We start from the raw sequence: 21,807 nt of genomic DNA on the forward strand, positions 1-21,807 counted from the left end.
CCTGGTGGCACAGTGGTTAAGATTCCTCACTCCCAATGCAGGGAGCCCCAGTTCAATCCCTGGAGAGGGAACTAGATACCACATGCATGCTGCAACTAAGAGTTCGCATGCCACAACTAAGGAGCCTGCTTGCTGCAACTAAGACCAGGTGCAACCAAATAAATAAATATTTTTTAAAAAAGAAGTAAAGCAGTTATCACAAAACCCAGGAAGTGGGTGACAGAGGAGGGAGGGAAAAGGATGTCTGGAAAAAGGATGTCATGATCAGCAGGGAAATATGCAGCTTCTGGGTGATGACAGTGTTCTATTTATTAAACTGGGTGGTGGGTTGTACTGTCGTCCTTTTAATTTAATACACATTTTAAATATGTTCCTTTGTGTTTATTTGGTAGATAATAAAGCTTATTAAGACCACATATCAAAAGACTAATTATTCAAGAAAGGAAGCTATTTTAACTATTTGTATTTTCACATTAGCTCTTTACATTTCTTAGATAAAACTCCAAAGTTTCCCTTGAAAGAGAAACTAAGAATAATGCAGCTGGGAGAGGCAAAGTCCCTACATCCTACAAACTGTTCTCATTTGGTCTCATACACTTTATTTATCAGCTTAGAAATCTTGGATAAATCATTTTACTTAGGTTCTGAATTGATTATCCTCAGGCCACAAGATCAGTTGAACGGTGAGAGAAAGTACTGGGTCTGGAGCTGACTCTTCTCCCAGGGACCAGACCTCCGACAGCCTGGCCGGTGGAACAGCAGGCTGCTATCATCACGATGCTTCAGAGCCGCATCCACCCCTCAAGGAATAAAGTGAAAAACAGATAGAAATCTGCCTTCTCTCCTTTCCTATGAGGTTGTGCACAAGGACTCTGGATCCAGACTGCCTGGTTCACATTCAGCCCTGTAGCCTGGGACAAGTTACTTAATACATCTGTTCTTCTGTGTTTTCACCTGTAAAATGGAGATGAAAACAGTGCCCGTCTCATAAAGGGATTAGGCTAATACTGACAGAGCACTTGGAAAAATTCTTGGCACAAAGGAAGTACTCAAAAAGCGTTAAGTGGTTGTTATTACTTCCAGACATAAACTTATGTCCAAATCTACTTGAAATCTTGACGTAGATCTCTAACTTTACAAGTCAGAAACTTAGATCTCTAACTTTACAAGTCAGAAACTAAGTTCCTACTATCCCTTCCACACCAGCTCCTTCACCCTTTCAGATGTTCAGAATGAAACCTTGATTCTTCTTACATTTGGTCCATCCCAGCTTCTGTTAGTCCTACCTTCAAAATATACCTGGAATCCAATCACTTCCCACCATCTTCAAGCTACCACCCTGGTCCAAGATACCATCCTCTCCTGGATCATCACAGTGGCTGTCCCCTGGTCTCCTGTCCTCTCAGTCTGCTCTCAACATAGCAGCCACACAGTCTTAATAGAATTATCTGTGCAAGCCTAGTGGGATCACACCACACCTCTGGCTCAACACCCTCCCACAGCTTCCCATCTCACCCATAGTAAAGGTGAGAATGTCCTCATTGTGTTTTCAAGGACCTACGTGGTCTGAGACCCCTCAACTTCTCTGTCTCATCTTCTTCTCGAACTTCTCCCTAATTCACTCCACTCCAATCACATCCCACGAACACGGCCACCTCCCCAGAGTCCCATCACTTGCTGTTCCTTCCTCCTAGAAGGCTCCTTCCCTGATTTCTGCAAGGCTCACTCCTCACTCCCCTCAAGTCTTTGCTCAAAAGTTACTGCTCAGAGAGTCATGCCCTGACCTTCTGTAAAATTTCACATCCTCCCTCACCCTATTCCCTTTCTTTGCCTCATTTTTCTCTTCTTCCCACTTACATTATCTAACACACTTACATTGCATCTACTTCTTGATCGTGTTTCTGGTGTGGCTTCCCCAGCAGAATGGATGCTCCATGAGGCAGGAATATCCCACTGTATCCCCGGTGCCTTGAACAGTGACTGGTAAATAGTGGGGGCTCAAAGCGCCATTGATTGAATAAATAATAAACTTACAAGTTGTCTGCTGAAACAATACAGCAAATACTGTTCTCTCTTTTTATACTTTGGAATCCTGGGTAGACTAAAACTTCAAATACTTATATACATTTTGATGTCATGTCCTTTATTTATACTTGAATGTTTACTCACCAGGGCTAAGTGATGTTTCCAATGCCGTAAACATGCCCATCCATGAATACAAAATAGATCTAATTTGACTCTTCATTTGTGGCTTTCACGCTATTTCATAGCTGGCAATACAAAGCAGCTGCCCCAGGACTGACTCAGAAGAGCGCCTGCTCACCCCAGAAGGCTTCATGGGTAACAGATTGCCCGACCGCTGGATTAACCTCAGCTTGGGGAGAACAGGGACGGTGTCCAACTTTCTCATAATTGCATTCCCAGCACCTAAATATTCTTTGCATGAATGAACCAGTTAATTAATGCATGCTTGGGCAGCTTATTGTGTTTTGTGTCCCACACTGAGGGTGAGGGTGAGATAGGCCACACGGCTCCCTGAGTGAGCTAGCATATTCTCTGGAAGAGGAGAATTCTGGAGTTTTAATAAAATATGTATGTTAGGCGTATATGTTGTACGTGTGTATGTGTATATATGTAAGTGTACATGTTATATGTGCGTATATGTAAATGTATGTGTATGAGTACATGTTACATGTGTATGTCTGTGTATGTGTGTATCTACGTATATGTATGTGGTATGTTTATACATGCACTATGTGCATAACAGTGGAAAATCAAAAACTGATGATAACAACCAGCTGATAAGAGAAAGGCATGATGGAGAAGAGGCTGTTATAGTTTGCTTATTAAAAAAAAAAAAATTCACTTCACTGAGGAAGCCATCCTTCAAGTTCTACTAGCTGCTCATTGCCCACATAAACAATAATGTTTCTGCTTTAGATTCCATGTACATCTTTCACCTTTTCATTCATTAATCCAATAAATCAAAGTGAGCACCTACTAAGGTCCATGCACCGTATTCTGGGATAAAGAGTAAGTGAGAGAGACAAAGTCCCTTTCCTCTAGTGGGGAAGAGAGACAGTAAACAAATAAGCATACAACCTAATTTCAGGTAGAGACATGGGCTGTAAAGACATATAAAGCCAGAAAAAGCAGAGAAACCAGGCTTCCTGATTCCTAGCCTAGTGCTTCTTCCTCAGATGAGTGGCTTTCCAGCTCTCTCTCTCCCTTTTTTTTAAACCCCAAATATTTCTTTCTTCAAACGAAATCATTTAAGACATCCAACATGTGAAACAAGCATGGCTGGAACAGCTCTAGTTGAAAATGGGGTGAGTGGGGGGTTTTCGATAGCTCAGCTACCCCCTCCCCAAGGGCAGCTGGGCCCTGAACGTTGTCTGAGGAGGGACCCCCCAAAACACTGCTCCCAGAGCACCCAGTCTCACCCAGAACACAGAGAAACTCCCTGTTCCATCAAAAAGGGACACTTCCCACCCAGAAGGATGCAAGTTCATTTTTACTTTATTTTTTTAAAATATTTACCTATCTATCTATCTAAAAAAAAAAGAAAAAGCAGGGAGTTGGTGAACGGAGGTGATGCTGAGCAGAGCTCTGAGTGAAAATGTAGGGGAAGAGCTTTAAAGGCTGAGGGGACAGTAAGAGCAGAAATGCACTTTGGGGAACAGCAGGAGAGGTGACAATTGGAGCAGAGTGGAGCTCAGTGGAGAGGGGCAGAGAGGTGGCAGACCCCTGAGGAAGAAGGGCTCTGTTAAATTCATTCCTGAGTGCATCATGGTCTGAGATGGATTCCAGAAAGGTCATTAATTACATTTAAAGGCAGAGAAGAATAATTTAAGGTATTAAAAGAAAATAAGACCTCCTCTGTTGAGGAGAGAAATATATATGCATGTCAAATGCAGGGCGTCTCGTCTCTGTATTCACCAAATGGCTGGGATCTTATCCCACCCCCATCCACCACTCACCCACCCGCCCCCAGTAGCCAGAATGAAAAACATAACAGAAATTAACCAATGGACTAGTCTTCTGCAGGATTAAGTCTCTCAGCTGTCACCCCTGCCTCCCTCTTAAATGGCTGACGGCATCTCTGGTCCTCCCCCAAACAAGTGGCTCTTTCTCTGGTCCCAAATAATTAGCTTCCCCAGACACAATGGGAAGGCCTCAGTCCAAGTTGTGAGGGAAGACATTTGAAGGACAAGCTAATACTAGTGTTTTGCTTGGGCTGTGGGACAAATGTTCCGGAAATCAAATTTTTTTTTATGTTTGTAATTATGCATATCCTGCAGTATCTGCATAATGGGTCCAATTCAGCCTTGGCCTTGCCACAAAACTGCCATGTCCCTGGATGAAGGTCAGCGCATAACATGATGAGTGAACAGGAAGCCTCATGTGGATAATAGTGCCTTAATTTTTTGTTTTGTTTTGTTTTAATTTGGGGATGACCTTTGCTCTGTCAGTCAATTTGCATGCATTTGCAAACATATTCTAAGCATACCCATACACCTGTAAAATGCACATCTGTGAAATCAGCCTTGGGTCTGAGAGAATCTTTGTAAAGATTTTAGGTGACAGGGAAGCTAACTACTACATTCCTGGTGCACGGTAGAATTTTAAAGTCAGAGCAGGCAAAATACTAAGTTAGGAAAGCTTTGTGCAACTAGGCAACCTCAGAAACACTATTGCTAAAGGAACCAATGTGAATAAAACACACTTGGGTTTAGGTTCATTCTCAAAAATACTTCTTTAAGAGAACAATATAAAGATTCAATTTTGATTTGAATAGATCCACCATAAGGTTTAAAAAAAAAAAAAAACTTTGGTTCTGCTCATGGTTTAACAGAATATCTGTGCATTTAGTTCAGAGTTTGGCAAACAAGTTTTCAGTTAAGTTTTTTGACATTTTTCACCATGTAACCCAGATCGTTCACACAGCATCTTCAAACTGGAGGCGTGAACAGTACTCTTGTGTTAATTTAAGTCCAAAGTTTAAGTGTTTGACAGTTAAGATTCTAATAAAAATCTTTCAAAAGAGGATATTTATCAACACAGCCTGAGCCAAAGTGGTCCTGTTAAATCAGATATGTGAATTCTACATTTGGCCTTCACCAAATTTCAGGGGTCTTAATGGAAGAAACAATTTTTACAAAAGAATCAAAAGGCATGATTTTATATGCTCTCTCATTCCTAGTATCCTCAGGTCCAAAGAACTGGTGCCAGCCCTCTTTCCTATATATGTAGTTATAGAAAGGCTCTGTCACTCAATTGATTTTATTCATATTTTTCTGAGGGAGATCAGGTAGCTCCTTTTTTCCCAGACCAACCATGATGGCACTTACTCACTTCAAACCCTGCCCTAGTTGAAGTTCAAAAGAAAGTTGTTCCCTTGATGGATTTAAGCATCTCTGGAGTTGTTTTCCCCTCTAGCTGTTACTCCTGGCTATCCAGTCACCCTTGGTATGTGTCAGTGAACAATAAAAAGTAGCCAGGTCACCAGGGTGGGGACTAACTACTCCCTGGCTTCTCTAAGTTCCCTGTGCACCTTCTGGCATTTAATGCCACAAAAACAAGAGATTTAACACTAATGACAGTCTCTTTGTCCCTTACTCCCCATGCCTACAGCCTCCTGCATTTTAATGAAGGCAAATTGCACATTCCCCTTCCAGGCTGAAATCCAATGCCCCCTTGACTTTATTCTTAGGTGGCACAACTTAAAAGATAAATTATTTTGTGGGGTTTTTTGGTGTTTTGTTTTGTTTTGCTTTTCTTCTGTCAAGAAAACTGTGGAGGAGTGGAGGAATGGGGACTGGGGGAGGGGAAAGGAGTATCCCAGATAACATTTCTCTACCTAGGCACTCCTGTGTGTGTGATCATTTCTTTCCCAACTTCTCTTTGCAAGCCAGGATGTTAAGGTATGAAAAAAGCTGGCTGAGTAAGGCTCCACTTTTTGCTTCCAGGAATCCAGACTAGGAATGTCACTAATCAGTCCTCCTTTGTCGTCTTCCCACCTATTTCTCTGAGGCCACGATGATTTTCTCATAAAAGGATACTCATAGAAAGGCTGCATGGGATGAGTCCAAGATACACATTTTTCCCTTTCTCCTGACACAAAGACATCTGACCAGAGGGTGCTAGGCATTTGCTAGAAGCAAATAGGACAAACGTGAGGAAAATGGGAATAAACTGAGAAACTGTAACTCCGTTATAGGAAAGAGTCCGTTTGTTTGGGTGATACTTATGTGACTGGGAAGAGGGCTGAAGCCGAAAATCAGTTTCCATGGAACCTTTGTTCTGGCTGAACTTCACCATCTGCATGCATGGTGATGTAAACTTTAAAAAGTTTGTAAAGGGCTGCAAACTTTGGAGATGACGCATAGTGGCTAGCACAGAACATCTGCTTGGTAAATGGCCTGCACTATTAGAGATGCTCCACTAGCCCAGATTGACTCATTCTCAGTCTGGTTCCATTTTAAGATTTTGGAGACGTGATATATTAACTGTGGCTGCTATACCAAAAACCTGGTGGCTTTAAACAACAGAAATTTATTCTCTCCTAGTTCTGGAAGCCAGTAGTCTGAAATCAGAATCACTGGGCCAAAATTAAGATGTCAACAGGGCAATGCTCCCTCCAGAAGCTCTAGGGGAGAATTCATTCCTTGCATCTTCCAGCTTCTGGTGTCTGCTGGCATTCCTTGGCTGTGGCCTCATGACTCCAATCTTCAGGGCCAGCATCTTCAAATCCCTTTCTGTTCTGTCTTCTCATTGCCTTCTCTGTGTGGGCAAATTCTCCCTCTATCTCCCTCTTACATATGTGATTGTATTTAGGACACACCCAGATAATCCAGGATTATCTCCCTATCTCAAAATCCTTAACACAATCAATCTGCAAAGATCCTTTCTACAAATAAGATAAAGTTTACAGGTTCCAGGGGGCCTAGGACCTGATGTCTTTGGGGGCCATTATTCGGCCTGCCACACCAGGAAAACTTAGCATTATCCAAAGAATAGAGCAGGGAGCGGTGACTGCAAGAAGCCTCAGGCTGTCTCTATCACCATGAAGATACTTGCTGTCCACACTGCACTAGTTTGGTGTAATGCCTGCAGTTAACGTATGTGATATCATTGACACAGCACAGGTATTCAAACCTTTTGGATTCAAATTTTTAAAATCTGAGCTGCTCAACAGCCTCCAGGATGGAACTGCCTGCATTTTCTTTGTTGAGTGACCTGAAGCCTAGTTTCTCCTGCTTACCACCTGGTCTTAGCTCTACCAACCACTCACTCTTCCTTATTGTTAAACACAGTCTGTGTGAGGAAACCCATGAGGGAGCTGGCCTAGTTGGTGAGGCTAGTTTGGGTATGAGGGATGTACCCGGCAGTCCTTTATTTGGGGGGTTCCTTGATGGGCAATTGGGTATCAGCAGGAGAGTTGAGATAGGAGCCTTGGATTTATTACCATTTTCTTTACCACCCTGATGCTCTGCAGAGTCCTCTATGGTTCTTGGGTCCCTGGGTTAGAAACACTTGCTGAGGTGGGGCTGACCCTACACATTGGGCCTCACGTCTGCTGGGAAACCAGCCAACAGGCTCTTCCTGCAGCAGAGAGCTCCATCTCCACAGAGCTGAGTTAAATGTTCATATGAGGAAACAGATGGAACTGTAATGAACGTTTGGGCAGTTTTCAGGCCACAATTATGCTTTCACACATTTGGAAGTTGTCATTTCTTGATTTGTTCTCTAGTGATATCAATGAATCCCATATCCTTAGTGCAGTACAAGGCTGGCACTAGGGCGAGGCAAGTGAGGCACTCACCTCAGGTGCAAAATTTAAAAGGGTACCAAAAAACTTAGTAATCAAATAACATTTTAAATACAATATTTAAAAAATATAAAATCAGCAAACTGTGGCCCACAGGCTAGCTACCTATTTTTGTACATAGAGTTTTACTGGAACCAGGGCTAGGATTAGGGTGCAGGGTGGCAGTCATGAAGGTATTGGTTGAATTTTGTCTTTAAAATGCTGATATTTTGTTCATCAAGGTTTTTTTTTTTTGCATTGTTTTGACTTTCTCAAATAATTTTTAAGTAATTTTGATTTTTAAATTTAATTTTTAAATTAAAATATTTTTCAAACCCAGTTTTTTTCAAGATAGCCATTTTTCTTCAAGACAACCATTATATCTTGGTATGGAACACAAGTGTTTTATGCATATTTCCCAAATTGTCACAGAAAATATTAAAAAGATGTACTTAAGAATCCAGACTTAGGGCTTCCCTGGTGGCACAGTGGTTAAGAATCCACCTGCCAATTCAGGGGACACGGGTTCGAGCCCTGGTCCGGAAGATCCCACGTGCTGCGGAGCAACTAAGCCCGTGCACCACAACTACTGAGCCTGCTCTCTAGAGCCTGCGAGCCACAACTACTGAAGCCCGCACGCCTAGAGTCCATGCTCTGCAACAAGAGAAGCCACTGCAATGAGAAGCCCGCGCACCACAATGAAGAGTAGCCCCGGCTCGCCGCAACTAGAGAAAGCCTGCATGCAGCAACAAAGACCCAACGCAGCCAAAAAGAAATAAATAAAATAAATAAATTTATTTAAAAAAAAAAGAATCCAGATTTAATAAAATTAATAATCTTTACTACTTCATGAAGGATATTATGTGAAATTGACTTTTTTTTTTACTATGTGTACACAGTGGCCATAAGTTTTACTTGCCATTACTTTTACACCATTAATGCAAATGCCAATATAGTAAAAAAGACCCAAAAAATCTTAGAATTATTATGAAAATACTTTTGGTCCCACACACCCCTTGAGAGGGTCTTGGGAAACTCCAGAGATCTATAGACCACACTTTGAAAACTGCTGCCTTAAAGGATAAGGTTTTAATGATTTAAAGGTTAAAACCATTAAAGGTCAAAACCATTATCAATAACAAGCTAAAATCCTCAGTCAGATGGGGGCAACATAATTATGACTTACTCCAAAGTTAGTTTTGCAAAAATAAGTGAAGAGTTAAAGCAAATTGATCCATCTGTCATATAAACAGTACTAAGCAATTAGGAGATCTTTGAAACTAAAGGTAAGGTATGAACAATATGTAAAAGAATCTGAATGCCTTGAATATAATCAGTGATCTGAAAGCAGGGCCATTTTAGGGCAACCCATCCCTCGCCTCCCCTGCCTCCGGGGAATGAGGAAGCAGAGGAAACTATAGCAATAGCAGGAAGATTAAGGCAAACATACCACACACAGCATCCCTAGGCTGTTCAAAGATCCTGGGGCCAGTCTGCCTGGTAGTAAAGCTCTCTCCTGCCACTTCCTAGCATACAACTGTGGGCAAATTCCCAAACCACTATCTGTCTCAGTCTTCTCATGTGTAATATGAATATAATATTAAATATACCTTCCTCATATGATCGTTGTAGAGAGTTCATGAGATGACGTAAAGCACTGAGCACAGTGTCTGAGAGAATAAATATTTAATGAATGTAACTTACTGAAAACAAGCATACTTCTGTACTGATTCATTGCCCTGTGTTCAGTAACTTTCCCTCAAATGCACAAATGCTTAATTAGCCAGCCCACTGTCTTACTGTGTTAGGTGTTCAGTAAAGGCTACGTCCTCCCTCCAGCCAGACTGGGAAGCCTGTCTAGACCTGTCATTTCACCCATGCTGCTTTGAGTGTCATGGCTTTCTCACCAACAATTCACTGAGAAATCTGATGCTTAAATGTGAAAAAGTGTATCAATGTGCAAATTGTTATATAAAAATGGAAATGTTTGTTATACAGTAGAATTATGCCTTATATTTTCTTAAAATTTATTTTTATTGATGTTGAAAATACGTTTGAAAAGCAAAGGAATTGTTTTTAAACATCAAAGCTAGCAAAACATTTAACCCACCAACAGAAAAACATCAACCTGGCTTTGCTAAGAGGTCTCTGTGGTAGACAAAATAATGCTCCCCTACAAAGGTGTCCACATCCTAATCCCCAGAACCAGTGAATATGTCCTTTTACATGGCAAAAGAGACTTTGCAGATGTGATTCAGTTAAAAACCCTGAGATGGGGAAATTATCCTGGATTATCCTTGTGGGCCCAGTGTAATCACAAGGGTCCTTAAAAACAGACATTTCACCAAAGAAGACATACAGATGGTCAAGAGGCACGTGAAAAGATGCTCAACATCACTAATTATCAGAGAAATGCAAATCAAAACTACAATGAGGTATCACCTCACACCAGTCAGCAGTCAGAATGGCCATTATCAAAAACCCTACAAACAATAAATGCTGGAGAGGGTATGGAGAAAAGGGAACCCTCTTGCACTGCTGGTGGGAATGTAAATTGATACAACCACTATCGAGAACAGTATGGAGGTTCCTTAAAAAACTAAAAATAGAACTACCATATGACCCAGCAATCCCACTACTGGGCATATACCCTGAGAAAACCATAATTCAAAAAGAGACATGTACCACAATGTTCACTGCAGCTCTATTTACAATAGCCAGGTCATGGAACCAACCTAAATGTCCATCAACAGATGAATGGGTAAAGATGTGGCCTGTATATACAATGGAATATTACTCAGCCATAAAACGAAATGAAATTGAGTTACTTGTAGTGAGGTGGATGGACCTAGAGTCTGTCATACAGAGTGAAGTAAGTCAGAAAGAGAAAAACAAATACCGTATGCTAACGCATATATATGGGATAAAAAAAAAATGGTACTGATGAACCTAGTGGCAGGCAGGGCAGGAATAAAGATGTAGACATAGAGAATGGACTTGAGGACACAGTGGGGGAGGGGGAAGCTGGGGTGAAGTGAGAGTAGCATGGACATACATACTCCACCAAATGTAAAATAGATAGCTAGCGGGAAGCAGCCGCATAGCACAGGGAGATCAGCTCCGTGCTTTGCGACGACCTAGAGGGGTGGGATAGGGAGGGTGGGAGGGAGGCTCAAGAGGGAGGGGATATGGGGATGTATGTGTGTGCATGTGGCTGATTCACTTTGTTGTGCGACAGAGGCTAGTGCAGTCTTGTGAAGCAGTTATACTCCAATACAGATTTAAAAAAAAAAAAAAAAAAAAAACAGAAGAAGAAAGCAGAAGTCAGGCAGGGGAAGATTTGACTATAGAAGAAAGGCACAGAGAGATACAACATTGCTGGCTTTGGAGACTGAGGAAGAGGCCACGTGCCAAGAAATGTGGGCAGCCTCTAGAAGCTAGAAAGGGCAAGGACACAGATTCTCCCCTAGAGCCTCCTGAAAGGAATGCAGACCCACCAACACCTTGATTTTAGCTCAGTGACACCCATGTCAGACTTCTGAACTACAGAATTGTAAGATAATAAAGTTGTGTTGGTTAAGCCACTAAGTTTGTAGTAATTTGTTACAGCAGCAAACAGAAAACTAATACAGTCCCAAAGGTTATCCCAATCACCCTTGGTATGCTTCAGTGCACAATAAAATAAGTAGCCAGGTCACCAGGCTAGGAACTAATCATTCCCTTGGCTTCACTCAGCTTCCCAGTGCAGCTTCTGGCCATTTAAATGCCACAAAGTAAGAGACTGACCATTAATGACAGTTCCCACCCCTGAAGATTTGGATTCTAAAGGTCTGGGACACAAGAACATCTATGTATAACTGGTGACTCTATTAGAGATGGTTGGTGGGCCACACTTTGAGAGACATTCATTTTACTCACAGGAGCTTACAATTTAGGTGCTAAGTAAATAGAATTCTGGTCCATAATAGATGAATAAATATGCATACTTCCAAAGAGAAATTAACAGCCAGGGCAAGGGTAAAAGGCTGGAAATGGCCCAGAACACATAAATCCTTCCACATGCCTATGTTAATAAAAACGTGTCATAGAATTAAGCCAGATGAGATCACTGTCTGCTCCCTCCAGTGCTTCAGGGCTCTGGAGCAGGCAAAACAGAATGCTGGCAGCCCTGCAGACCTCTCATGAAAAAGTGTCCCTGGTGAGCACAGCACCCCACCTGTCCTACCTGTCCCACCTGCTTCTTTATGAGGTGGTAATGTGCTGGCCCAGGGTGTGTCATCTTCAAACTGAACCCAGCTGCTGATGGCTGAAGCCAGGTCAGGTTGAGGCTGCTCAGGGCTCAGGGGACGGGAGGCCGCTTCAGAGATGAGGCCCATCTTTTCAGAAGAGTCATCGTGCTCTGAGGGGGAAAGGTCCTGAGAGCCTCCATCCACCACACGGTTCTCCCCAGAAGAGATCTCGGACTGGTCTGAGGAAGACGATGGTCCTGGGAGGTGCTCTTCAGTGCCCCCTGAAACAGATACCAGAAACTACCATCACATCATGCGAGGAAGGCCACTCTTCAGAACTGTCTCGTGGAGGAAAAACAAAGGACAGGCAAGCAGTGATCAAAGGACTCACCATTACAGGGTGTGAGGGCAGAAAAACAGCCATGCCCACCTGCCTCTATGCTTAAAGAGTGTTTACCTTAAAATGTATAAAAACTATACCCTAGGATGTCCATAGCAGTCTCCATGCAGGCTGAGACTGGGAGTCTTGTTCACTATTCTTATCCTACCATCTACTCCAGTGCTTAGGGGTCACAAACAAAATTCCTACAGAGGCCGAGCAACAGATAGAACTAGGTCAAATTAGAAAAGCGAAAGGCAATGGGGAATGGTGGAGACTGTGGCTCAACAGGAGAGCTTCTGTCTGGACTAAAAACATTCAAATTCAAACTCTGCGCCGTCCAAACAACACACATCTGCGAGCCACCATGTGCAAACCTCGCACTAATGACCAGCTAAATATGGCACAGAGGCCCTTCCTCTAGCTTTTGTATCACTGCATTGGTCCTGGAACATTTAAGAGCCTTCAAAAATTTGTTTTTAAATAACAGAACTAGATCCCAATTGTGGTGGTGATTACACAAACCTATACGTGTGTTAAAATTCATCAACTGTAGACCAAAAATGGTCAATTTTACTGTATGAAAGTGTTTAAAAAATAAAAGTACTGATGTGAAACTCCTTTCTCCCATCACTAGCCAAACAAACAGGTCTACCTGAATGTAATTATTTAGATAAGCACTGTCCTAAAAAAGTAAAAGGTGGGCCATATATGAATTTTAAATTTTCTAGTAGCCACATTTTAAAACTAAAAAGAAACAGGCAAAACTACTTTTAATAATACGTATTTCAACTCAGCATGTTGAAAATGTGTAATATCAACATGTAATTGATAAAAAACTGTTAATAAAACATTTAACTTTTACTAGGTCCTCAAAATTCACTGTGGGTATTTCACATTTATAGCACATCTCAATTCAGACTAGCCACATTTCAAAGACTCGATAGCCACATGGCTACTGTATTGGACAGCACACCTGTAAACTCACACTTTCCAGGTGCTGTAAATGAAGCTGGGACGATTTCAGGTGGCAGTAGCAGCGGCCATGGAACAGAAGCAGCTGACGTGGTTCTGTAAATAGCTCCCGCATCCTACCTTGACCTTCATCCCTCAGCACAGTTCCCCAGAAGTCAATCTAGCCACCTTCATCATGATCACGGGTGACAATTATGAGCTCTTTCCACGTGCCAGTCACTGCTGTAAGCACTTTACATGTTAATTCATTTAATCCTCACAACCACCCTGAGGTAGGTACTGTGATTACCCGTACTGCACAGATGAACCACCACCCAGGGAGGTTAAATCAATTATCCACCCAAGGACACATCATTCATCCATAATGGAGCCAGGATTTGAGTCCAAGGGATCTGGCTCCAGCTCCTGTCACTCTTGACAATTATGCTTTAAAAATTGAGACAATCCGAATTGCTGTTGGGAATAATAACCGAAAAGACTGAGCATAAAGTACTTTGGAAATAGGAAGTTAATGTTCATTGGAAGAAAGCAGCCAATACTTTTGGTGTTTCCAGGTCCTTGTTTGGGGCCCTAGGTTCTAAGATGTTTCCTCCAGGCTTCTAAGTGGAAGAATCTGGACCTCAAGAAAGTGACAAACTGGCTCTGTTTCCCGTATCAAGATCCCCCCCCAAAAGAATGATGAAATAGAAGCCATAACAAGCAGGTGTGGTTCTTTGTTAATCTTTTCACTTAGGCGATGGAAGTTCTCCTTACCCTCAGAAGGGACAGGAAAGAGCGGCTCCTCATTGAAAGAGACCCACTCCGACTGGTGGGTAGCGATCACATGGTCCAAGGTCGTCATGCTAGGAAGGTGCTGGTCATCTTCACACTGCTGGCCTCAGGCAGACCCCAGAGCAATGCCTGGGGTGGGGTGGGGGTCTGGTAGCACAGTGGACTTGGGCCTGGGGTCTGTTATGGGGGTCTCGTGGAGAGTGGCACTCAGAACGTAGACAGATTAGCCTCTCTTGCCTTTGGTTAATCTGCCAAGTGGAAATCTGTTTAAAAAATAAAAATTAAAAGGGATAACCATCACATTATAACCAATCCACACAGGTCTTGAGCTTTCAACACTGCCCACAAGGAGGTCTGGGTCGTTTCCAACCTATTTACCTTTCTCTATCCCTGTCTTGCCTTCACTTCTCTTACAGAAATATCTGCGTTTAGCATCAAGATCTCTGTATGTGCCTTCAAATCAGACATAAATAATCACGCAGGTTTTAGCAATTAGATTCTCCAATTTTCCCAGTTACTATATTTTGGAAATACTTTTATCTATAAGGCCATCATTGTAGAACAAATATTAAAATTTTTCAAAGTGCTTTCACTTTCCTTTACCAGATGGCAAAATAAAAGCATGTTCTTTCCTATTAAATCAGTGTGGTTTGTTGCCTTAGGCAGGTAGCTCTTTGCAAGCCTGATTTAAATCTTTGGCAGAAACCCAACCATCTCCAGATGGTATCTCCAAGCATGATTTACCAATCAAGAAAAACAGAAAAGGAGTCATCTTATTCATTTGGAGTAAGGGGGTAGGGCATATTTACTTTAGTGGAAAATGTGAGTTAAAGAAACACATTTTCACTCTAGGACAGTTTGAATTAGTATGTAAAAGTCTAGCCTTTACTCACATTGCAATTATGTTCCATGTAAGGATACTTAATAGACTCATAATACTGCTTGTACAATTAATGTCTTTTTACAACTGGAACCTAACTCTTGATCTTATAATGAATTAGTAAAATCTGAATTAATGTTTCCACATAAGAGCTACTATCCACCTTGAACAGCATCAGTTCTTATTAACTGAATACTCACAATATTCACTTTAGTCTAGAATAATTTAACTTATAGCCTTCTAGCTGGTGCACAATAAAAAGAAAACATTGAAATTTTACTACAGGTTATTATCTGCAGTAAATAATCTATGCTAACGATAAAGAGAATAGAAACATTTAATAGCTTTTGTTTTGGTAATTAAAACAATTAGTTTTTTTGCATGATGCTTCCTAAAAACGAGTAATGTTTCCCACAGAATCTATAATTTTCAGAAACCTATTTTCATACCATACTTTGACTGAATAGCCATTGTAGTTGGGTAAGTATTATTATAATTCTTTCACAGAGGAAGAAATCTGGGCTGAGAGAAGTTAAGTGACTTATCCAACACTTTTGCTGTTTCAAAGCCTTTGTTTGGTGCCCTAAGATTCTAAGATGTTTCTCCCAAGTTTCTAAGTGGAAGAATTCACACATCCTAGGATAGTGACAAATGGACTCTTTTTATTCCATAGTAAGAGACCACCAAAAAAATGATCAAGTAGAGGTCATAACAAGCAGGTGTGTTAGATGCACCAAGCTAGGAAGTAACAGATGCAACACTTGAGCCCAGGTCTTCTGATGCCGAAACACTCTAATCTTTGGGTCATAGCCACAAAGAAAAATACTAGAGAATATATATAGACTACCACCAACTAAAGTACTTTACAGACATTAATGACAATGGAACCATAATGAAATGATCGGTGAAACTCCTCACTGGAAATCTGCCAGGGAATCCAAGCTGTGCGCAGAATGGAAAGTCCAGAAACCTCTCTTCCAAGTTCCTCTCCTAAGATCCTTACCAATCACAGGACCAGACATGTGCTAACAGCCTGGAGAGTGAGTGCTCCAAACCAGATCTCACCAGAGAACCAGGCAGGGCCCACGGACCCAAAGAGCTGATTCCAGTGGGCTTCTCCCATTAAGCCTTTCTCAAGCCCGTCAAATGTTAGCATCACTCAATGTGGCAATGGCTGCAGGCCAAGATAAGACAGTAAAATTGAAGAGTCAGATTCCCCCTCTCCCAACAACAGCAGCATGCAAACCAGTTCCAACAACCACCACAAAGCCACAATACTACAAGTCCACGTGCTGACATTTGCAGCATCATAGCTCAATGGGGAAAACATCCTGCCCATCCCATGATGATGAATCCAGCGAAATTCACGGATGAGTGTGGGTGGATGAGGGGAAGGGGAAGGAGAGAAGGAAAAGGGTGAAAATAATGGAGAAAATATCTAGAAATTTTAGAGCTCCAAGATTTTAAAGACCAGTAGTCCAGCTCTCAAGTTTTACAGATGGAAAAAAAACCCAAAAAAACTGAGGCCTAAGGAAATCAGGCATAGTAACAACAGAGACTGAAATGGGCTCGGGAGTTCCACTGTCTGGATTTGAGTACTGTACGGTCTTTAAGCCTCAGCTCACCCCTCTGCAGCAAAACTCATGTCATAATTTTAAGGATTAAATAAGATAACATACACCAAGTGCTTAGTACTGGGACTGGAAAACCCTATGTAACAATGATGATGATCATAGCAGGTGAGCTTACAGAGGGCTTACTGTATGCCAGGCCCCAATCCAAGCTCTTTATAAATGTCAACTATGGTCATCGCTGCCGTAGGTAAATGACTCACACAAAGGTACACTGTTTGCTAGTCGAAGTCTTGGGACCAGAACACAAATTTCACAAAACCACCCCGTTTCTGTCACTTACACATTCTGATTTTAGTGATTTCCCTTTTCAGTGCTTTTTAGAGCAGTTCTCCCAGATGCTAAACAGAGTCACGCACTCAACTCCCTCTTTATAGATGCAAGCGCTTTCTGGCTGAGGAACCAAGACTACTACTCAGAAGTATGAACAAAAGAAGAGCCCCCAAGGTTTATCTACCCTTCCTCAACTTGCCCATCCCAGATCCAGACATGGCTGGTTACAGACCATGAAAAGTCTCAAGAAAGGCTGGGGGAACAAATTTATCACTGGGAACCGCCTATCATAACCCTGTGAAATGGATTCTAGGTATTTGCCATGAAACAGCTATATCCAGTGAACCCTGAGATGCCTGACCTTGAGGAGTGCTGGGCGAGCAGCTGGAAGCCCTCAAAGGAACCTGATCATTGTGAGGCTACGTTCACAACGGAATTGGTTTCTCTGTAAAAACCTCACCCCGTTTTTAGAACATGAATCATAAAGTGAGGCTTAGAATCACCACAAACGAGCAGTGACTCACTATCAGTAGCAGTGCTGACCAAGAGACACTAAAAATCTCACTAAAGTCTCTGGGCTGCCATTCCAGAGAGAAGCTTCTTCCTCGGCTTCCCTTACACGCTAAAATGGGGCGGGGGTGGGGGTGGCGGGTGGAGAATGCAGTTGACTGAGAAGATGGGAGTCCGAGAAATAGTTCTGCCTTATGCCAATCTTCTAATATGCATTCAGGAGCCCTAGGTGTCCAGAAACGTATCTGGCACCCTTGGGATATTGAGCGATCAAGCAGCTTGCAATCTAGCTGTGGAGATGAAGATGCTCAGGATAGCAAACACAACAAATCTGGAAACAACTGCTTGCTGGAAGACACACCAGAAATGCCGTGACAGTATGGTCATAGATCTGCAAGGGCTGGAACCATAAGGGACTAAGCAGGTTTTTGGATTTGAAGGACATCCTTGGTTCTGAAACACTGGAAGGGAAGAGTAAGGACATCCTTGGGACAGGGGTTAGTCTAAGTGACAATTAAGAATCAGACCTTCATGGGACTTGTTTTTGGACCAGTAAAGAGGTCAGTCTGATGACTGCTGAGGTATCTACTGGGGAAATGTGGGGAGAATGGACTGATGGACCTTAACAGCTGAGGAGAAGAGCTCAGTGGGAAATGGGAAGTTGGTGAAAGTCTACGAGCAGACAGTGACCCAAGAGATGTGCTTATGGGAGATAAACATTCCTCAGACTGTACTGAGCAGGAATTTGGTGATGGAAGCTATCAGCCACAACAGGACCCTAATGTGTCGCACAGAGCCAGGGGCCAGCATCATCAGGAACATGTACTGGGTACTCTGTGCTGGACCCATTCTAGGGCCTGACAGTACAAGGAAGACTGAGACGGCATCACTAGCCTCTAGTAGCTTACAGTAGAATGCAGGGAGGTATGACAGTGACATAATAACACAATAGGCTCTTTAACCTACTGTGACAAGTTAGCCATCAAAACAATGACAGCAACCTTATAGAGAGCTAGGGTGTTAAGAGACTACCAAGGGCTTGAGCAGTAGGTGGTCATGAGCTGCATCTTAAATGGGAAGGGAGGGCTCTGAGAAAATGAGCAGAGGGCCAAAGGCATTCGAGGAAGAAGGAGCAGAAATGGCATGTCTAGTTCACAGTGAGTTACGCTCTGTTTATCTGAAGAGGGTGGGAGTGAGTTGAGTGCACTGGAAAAGGAGGGGTTGGGACAGTGACAGTTCTCAATTTTAGGATGAGTTTGAACTCTTGAAACTACCCTTTCAGTTCCCACAGCCATTGCCTTGGTTCAGCCCCTCAATGTCTCTCATTCAGACAGTTACTAGTCTATTACCTCTCTCCCTGCCTTCAGCATTATCCCCTCTAACCTATTATCCAAACAATTATGCCAGCGTGGTCTGCTTAAAACCTGAAGATGCCCATGCCACAGCTCTGCTTAAAAAGTCCTCAGTGGCTCCTTTCTTCCTGTGTTAGCCAGAGTCAGTTTTTGTTGTTTGCAATGAAGAACTCTGATACACGGTACCCTTCCTTGACTCCCACTAATCCCACTTGTTCCTTATCCACCATGTCTTCTGTATGCTGGTAGTATCTTACCTACTCTCATTTATCAAATGATAATGAACCTGTTTGCTAATATGGCTATCATGTCAATTAGCCTGTGAGCTCCCTGAGGAAAGCGACTGGATTTTGTTCTTGTGGATATCTCCAACTCTTTGACTAGGGTCTGGCATTTAGGAAATGTTTATTGAGTAAATAGCTGAACGAATGAATGAAAGAATGGACAAATTAACTTGTTTTACCACATAGTAGGTAGCTTCTTCAGGTCTTCTGAGCTGGCAAATGTTTTAGAAAGGTTAATTTAAACACCATGTAGCACTTTCCTGGTGGTGCAGTGGTTAAGCATCCGCTTGCCAATGCAAGGGACACAGGTTTGAGCCCTGGTCCAGGAAGATCCCACATGCAGCGGAGCAACTAAGCCCATGCGCCGCAACTACTGAGTTGGCACTCTAGAGCCCGTAAACCACAACTACTGAGCCCGTGTGCCACAACTACTGAAGCCCACACGACTAGAGCCCGTGCTCCACAACAGGAGAAGCCCGCACAACGCAACGAAGAGTAGCCCCCACTCGCCACAACTAGAGAAAGCCCGCGCGCAGCAACAAATACCCAACGCAGCCAAAAATAAGTAAATAAATAAATTTTTAAAAAAATAAAAAATAAATAAACACTATGTATAAGATAGCTTGGGAAACAACCTGGATATAGGGCAACTTGTCCATTCCCCTTTCTCTTTGATCTAACACTGTGCTATTCAATTCCAACAGCAGCCACTAGACACAGGTAACTATTGAAATGTGGTTAGTCCAAACTAAATTAAATTCTTTTATAGTTTCTATTTCTCTGCTGAGATGCCTTTCTATTCATTCATTCTGACAATATTTTCCTTTAGTTCTTTGAACATATTTATAATAGTTTCTTTAAAAGCTATGTCTGCCAAATCCAACATCTGGACCATTTGGGGATTAGTTTCTATTGACTTTTTTTTTTTTTTTTTACTATGGATAATATTTTCCTGTTTCTTTGCATACCTAACAATTGTTGAGGATACATGAAGACATTCTAGGTTTGATCTTCCTCTGCAGAGTTGATTTTTGCCAGAAGTCAAACTGTCTGCCCACCTTGATCTTGCATAGGCTTGCATAAGCTTGGTCTTCCACTTTGTTGGATGAATCTTTGCAAAGTCAAAGATGTTCCCCAACCTCCTCTAACTACCGCAGGACTCAACTTCCAAACTCAATTTCCCTTGCAATTTTTCTTGACAGCACTTGGCTCTAAGCTTTGTTAGGGTAGATTTAAAGTAGGCCTTACTCTACAGCAAGTGTTGGCAAACTATAGCAATGAACCAAGTCTGGCCCTCTGCCTTTTTTTTTTTTTTTTTTGCGGTACACGGGCCTCTCACTGTTGTGGCCTCTCCCGTTGCGGAGCACAGGCTCCGGACGTGCAGACTCAGCGGCCATGGCTCACAGGCCCAGCCGCTCCGCAGCATGTGGGATCTTCCCGGACCAGGGCACGAACCCGTGTCCCCTGCATTGGCAGGCGGACTCTCAACCACTGCACCACCAGGGAAGCCCTGCCTTTTTTTGTTAAAAAAAAAAGTGACACTGGAACAAAACCATGCCCATTCATTTACATGTTGTCTTTGGATGCTTTTGCTCTACAATAGCAGAGTTGAGTAGGTATGAGAAATATTGAATGGTTCACAGGGCTTAAAATAATTACCATCTAGCCCTTTATATTAAAAAAAAAAAAAAAGAAATTTACCAACCCTGCTTGAAAGCATAGACTTTTGCCCCTAAGACACAGATTGTCTGTGTCTCTTCTGGATGCTTGGGATATTATTAAGGTGTTAAAAAGGTTTTTCCCCTGTTTCTGGGCTGGACCACCAGTGTCCCTCGGTATCAGCTGCTTGACCTTTAGTATCTCTGTCCAATTCTCAACCCTGGAGCCGCCATTTTTGGTAAATCTCATATAGTTTCGATCTGTTCATGGGCACTCTAGCCTGGCCAAGGACTCCCTGGGTACACCCAGAGAGTGTACCCAGGGAGTCCCGTTCCCCCCCAGCCCTATGCAACCCTCTCCTCTCTAGTGCACTGCCCTGTGGATTCTAGCTGCTTCAATTGCCCCAAACTCAGATCTGTGTTTCCTTAGTTCAGCAGGAGTGCTGTGCTCAGCTGAGACTCTGGCATACTCCACTGCAATCAGGAAACCCGCCCCTGGAAGACAGCCAAGGTGAGCATCAGGCTCACCTCATGAGTTTTCCTTCACTCAGGATGGAAATACTGTGCTTTCTGTTGACCAATACCTGAAAACAGTTACCTGATACATTTTGCCTGGTTTTGTGGTTGTTTACTGCAGAAGGACCAGTTTGTTAACCAGTTATAGCAAGAACTGAAAGTCCTCCCCTGAAACATTCCTTACTGACTTGTGCTCATTTTTAAAAAAAGAAAAAGACACTAGTGCAGATCATCTATACTAGGGTGATTTTATACTAATGTCCTGGAAATATTAATAAGAAGTTTTACAGAACATTTATAAATCATATGAGAAGGAAAGGAGGGTTTCATATAGCCATATGGATTAAATCCATCCCTTCAGAGCTGGGACAATGTTCTATTTTGTTAGGTTAGCTATGCTATAAAATATCATAAAATAATTCTTGCTTGGTTAGAGGTTATTTAAATCTGAGAATTTAGTGATCTTCCTTCTATATCTCTTTGTCATATGTATTCAACTAGACAGTTACTTTAAAAATCTCCGCATCCACTTGTTGGGT

The 21,807-nt window shown here is 42.4% G+C and overlaps 1 protein-coding gene across 3 annotated transcripts in view; it reads right to left on the bottom strand.

Annotated features, from left to right (window-relative positions):
• The window catches only part of STON2 (stonin 2), a 154,725-nt gene that overhangs the window by 105,937 nt on the left and 26,981 nt on the right, over window positions 1-21,807 (bottom strand). For all 3 annotated transcript variants that reach the window (XM_029238558.1, XM_029238559.1, XM_029238557.1), the window contains exons 2-3: window positions 14,147-14,427; window positions 12,036-12,320 (exon numbers count right to left, since the gene is read on the bottom strand). In XM_029238558.1, the coding sequence (XP_029094391.1) occupies window positions 12,036-12,320; window positions 14,147-14,234 (373 nt within the window). In that variant the 5' untranslated portion in view covers window positions 14,235-14,427. The remainder of the gene's footprint in view (window positions 1-12,035; window positions 12,321-14,146; window positions 14,428-21,807) is intronic.

Source organism: Monodon monoceros, unplaced genomic scaffold (genome assembly GCF_005190385.1).
Source record: "Monodon monoceros isolate NGI ecotype Baffin Bay Population unplaced genomic scaffold, NGI_Narwhal_1 Super_Scaffold_21, whole genome shotgun sequence".
NCBI classification, from domain to species: domain Eukaryota; kingdom Metazoa; phylum Chordata; class Mammalia; order Artiodactyla; family Monodontidae; genus Monodon; species Monodon monoceros.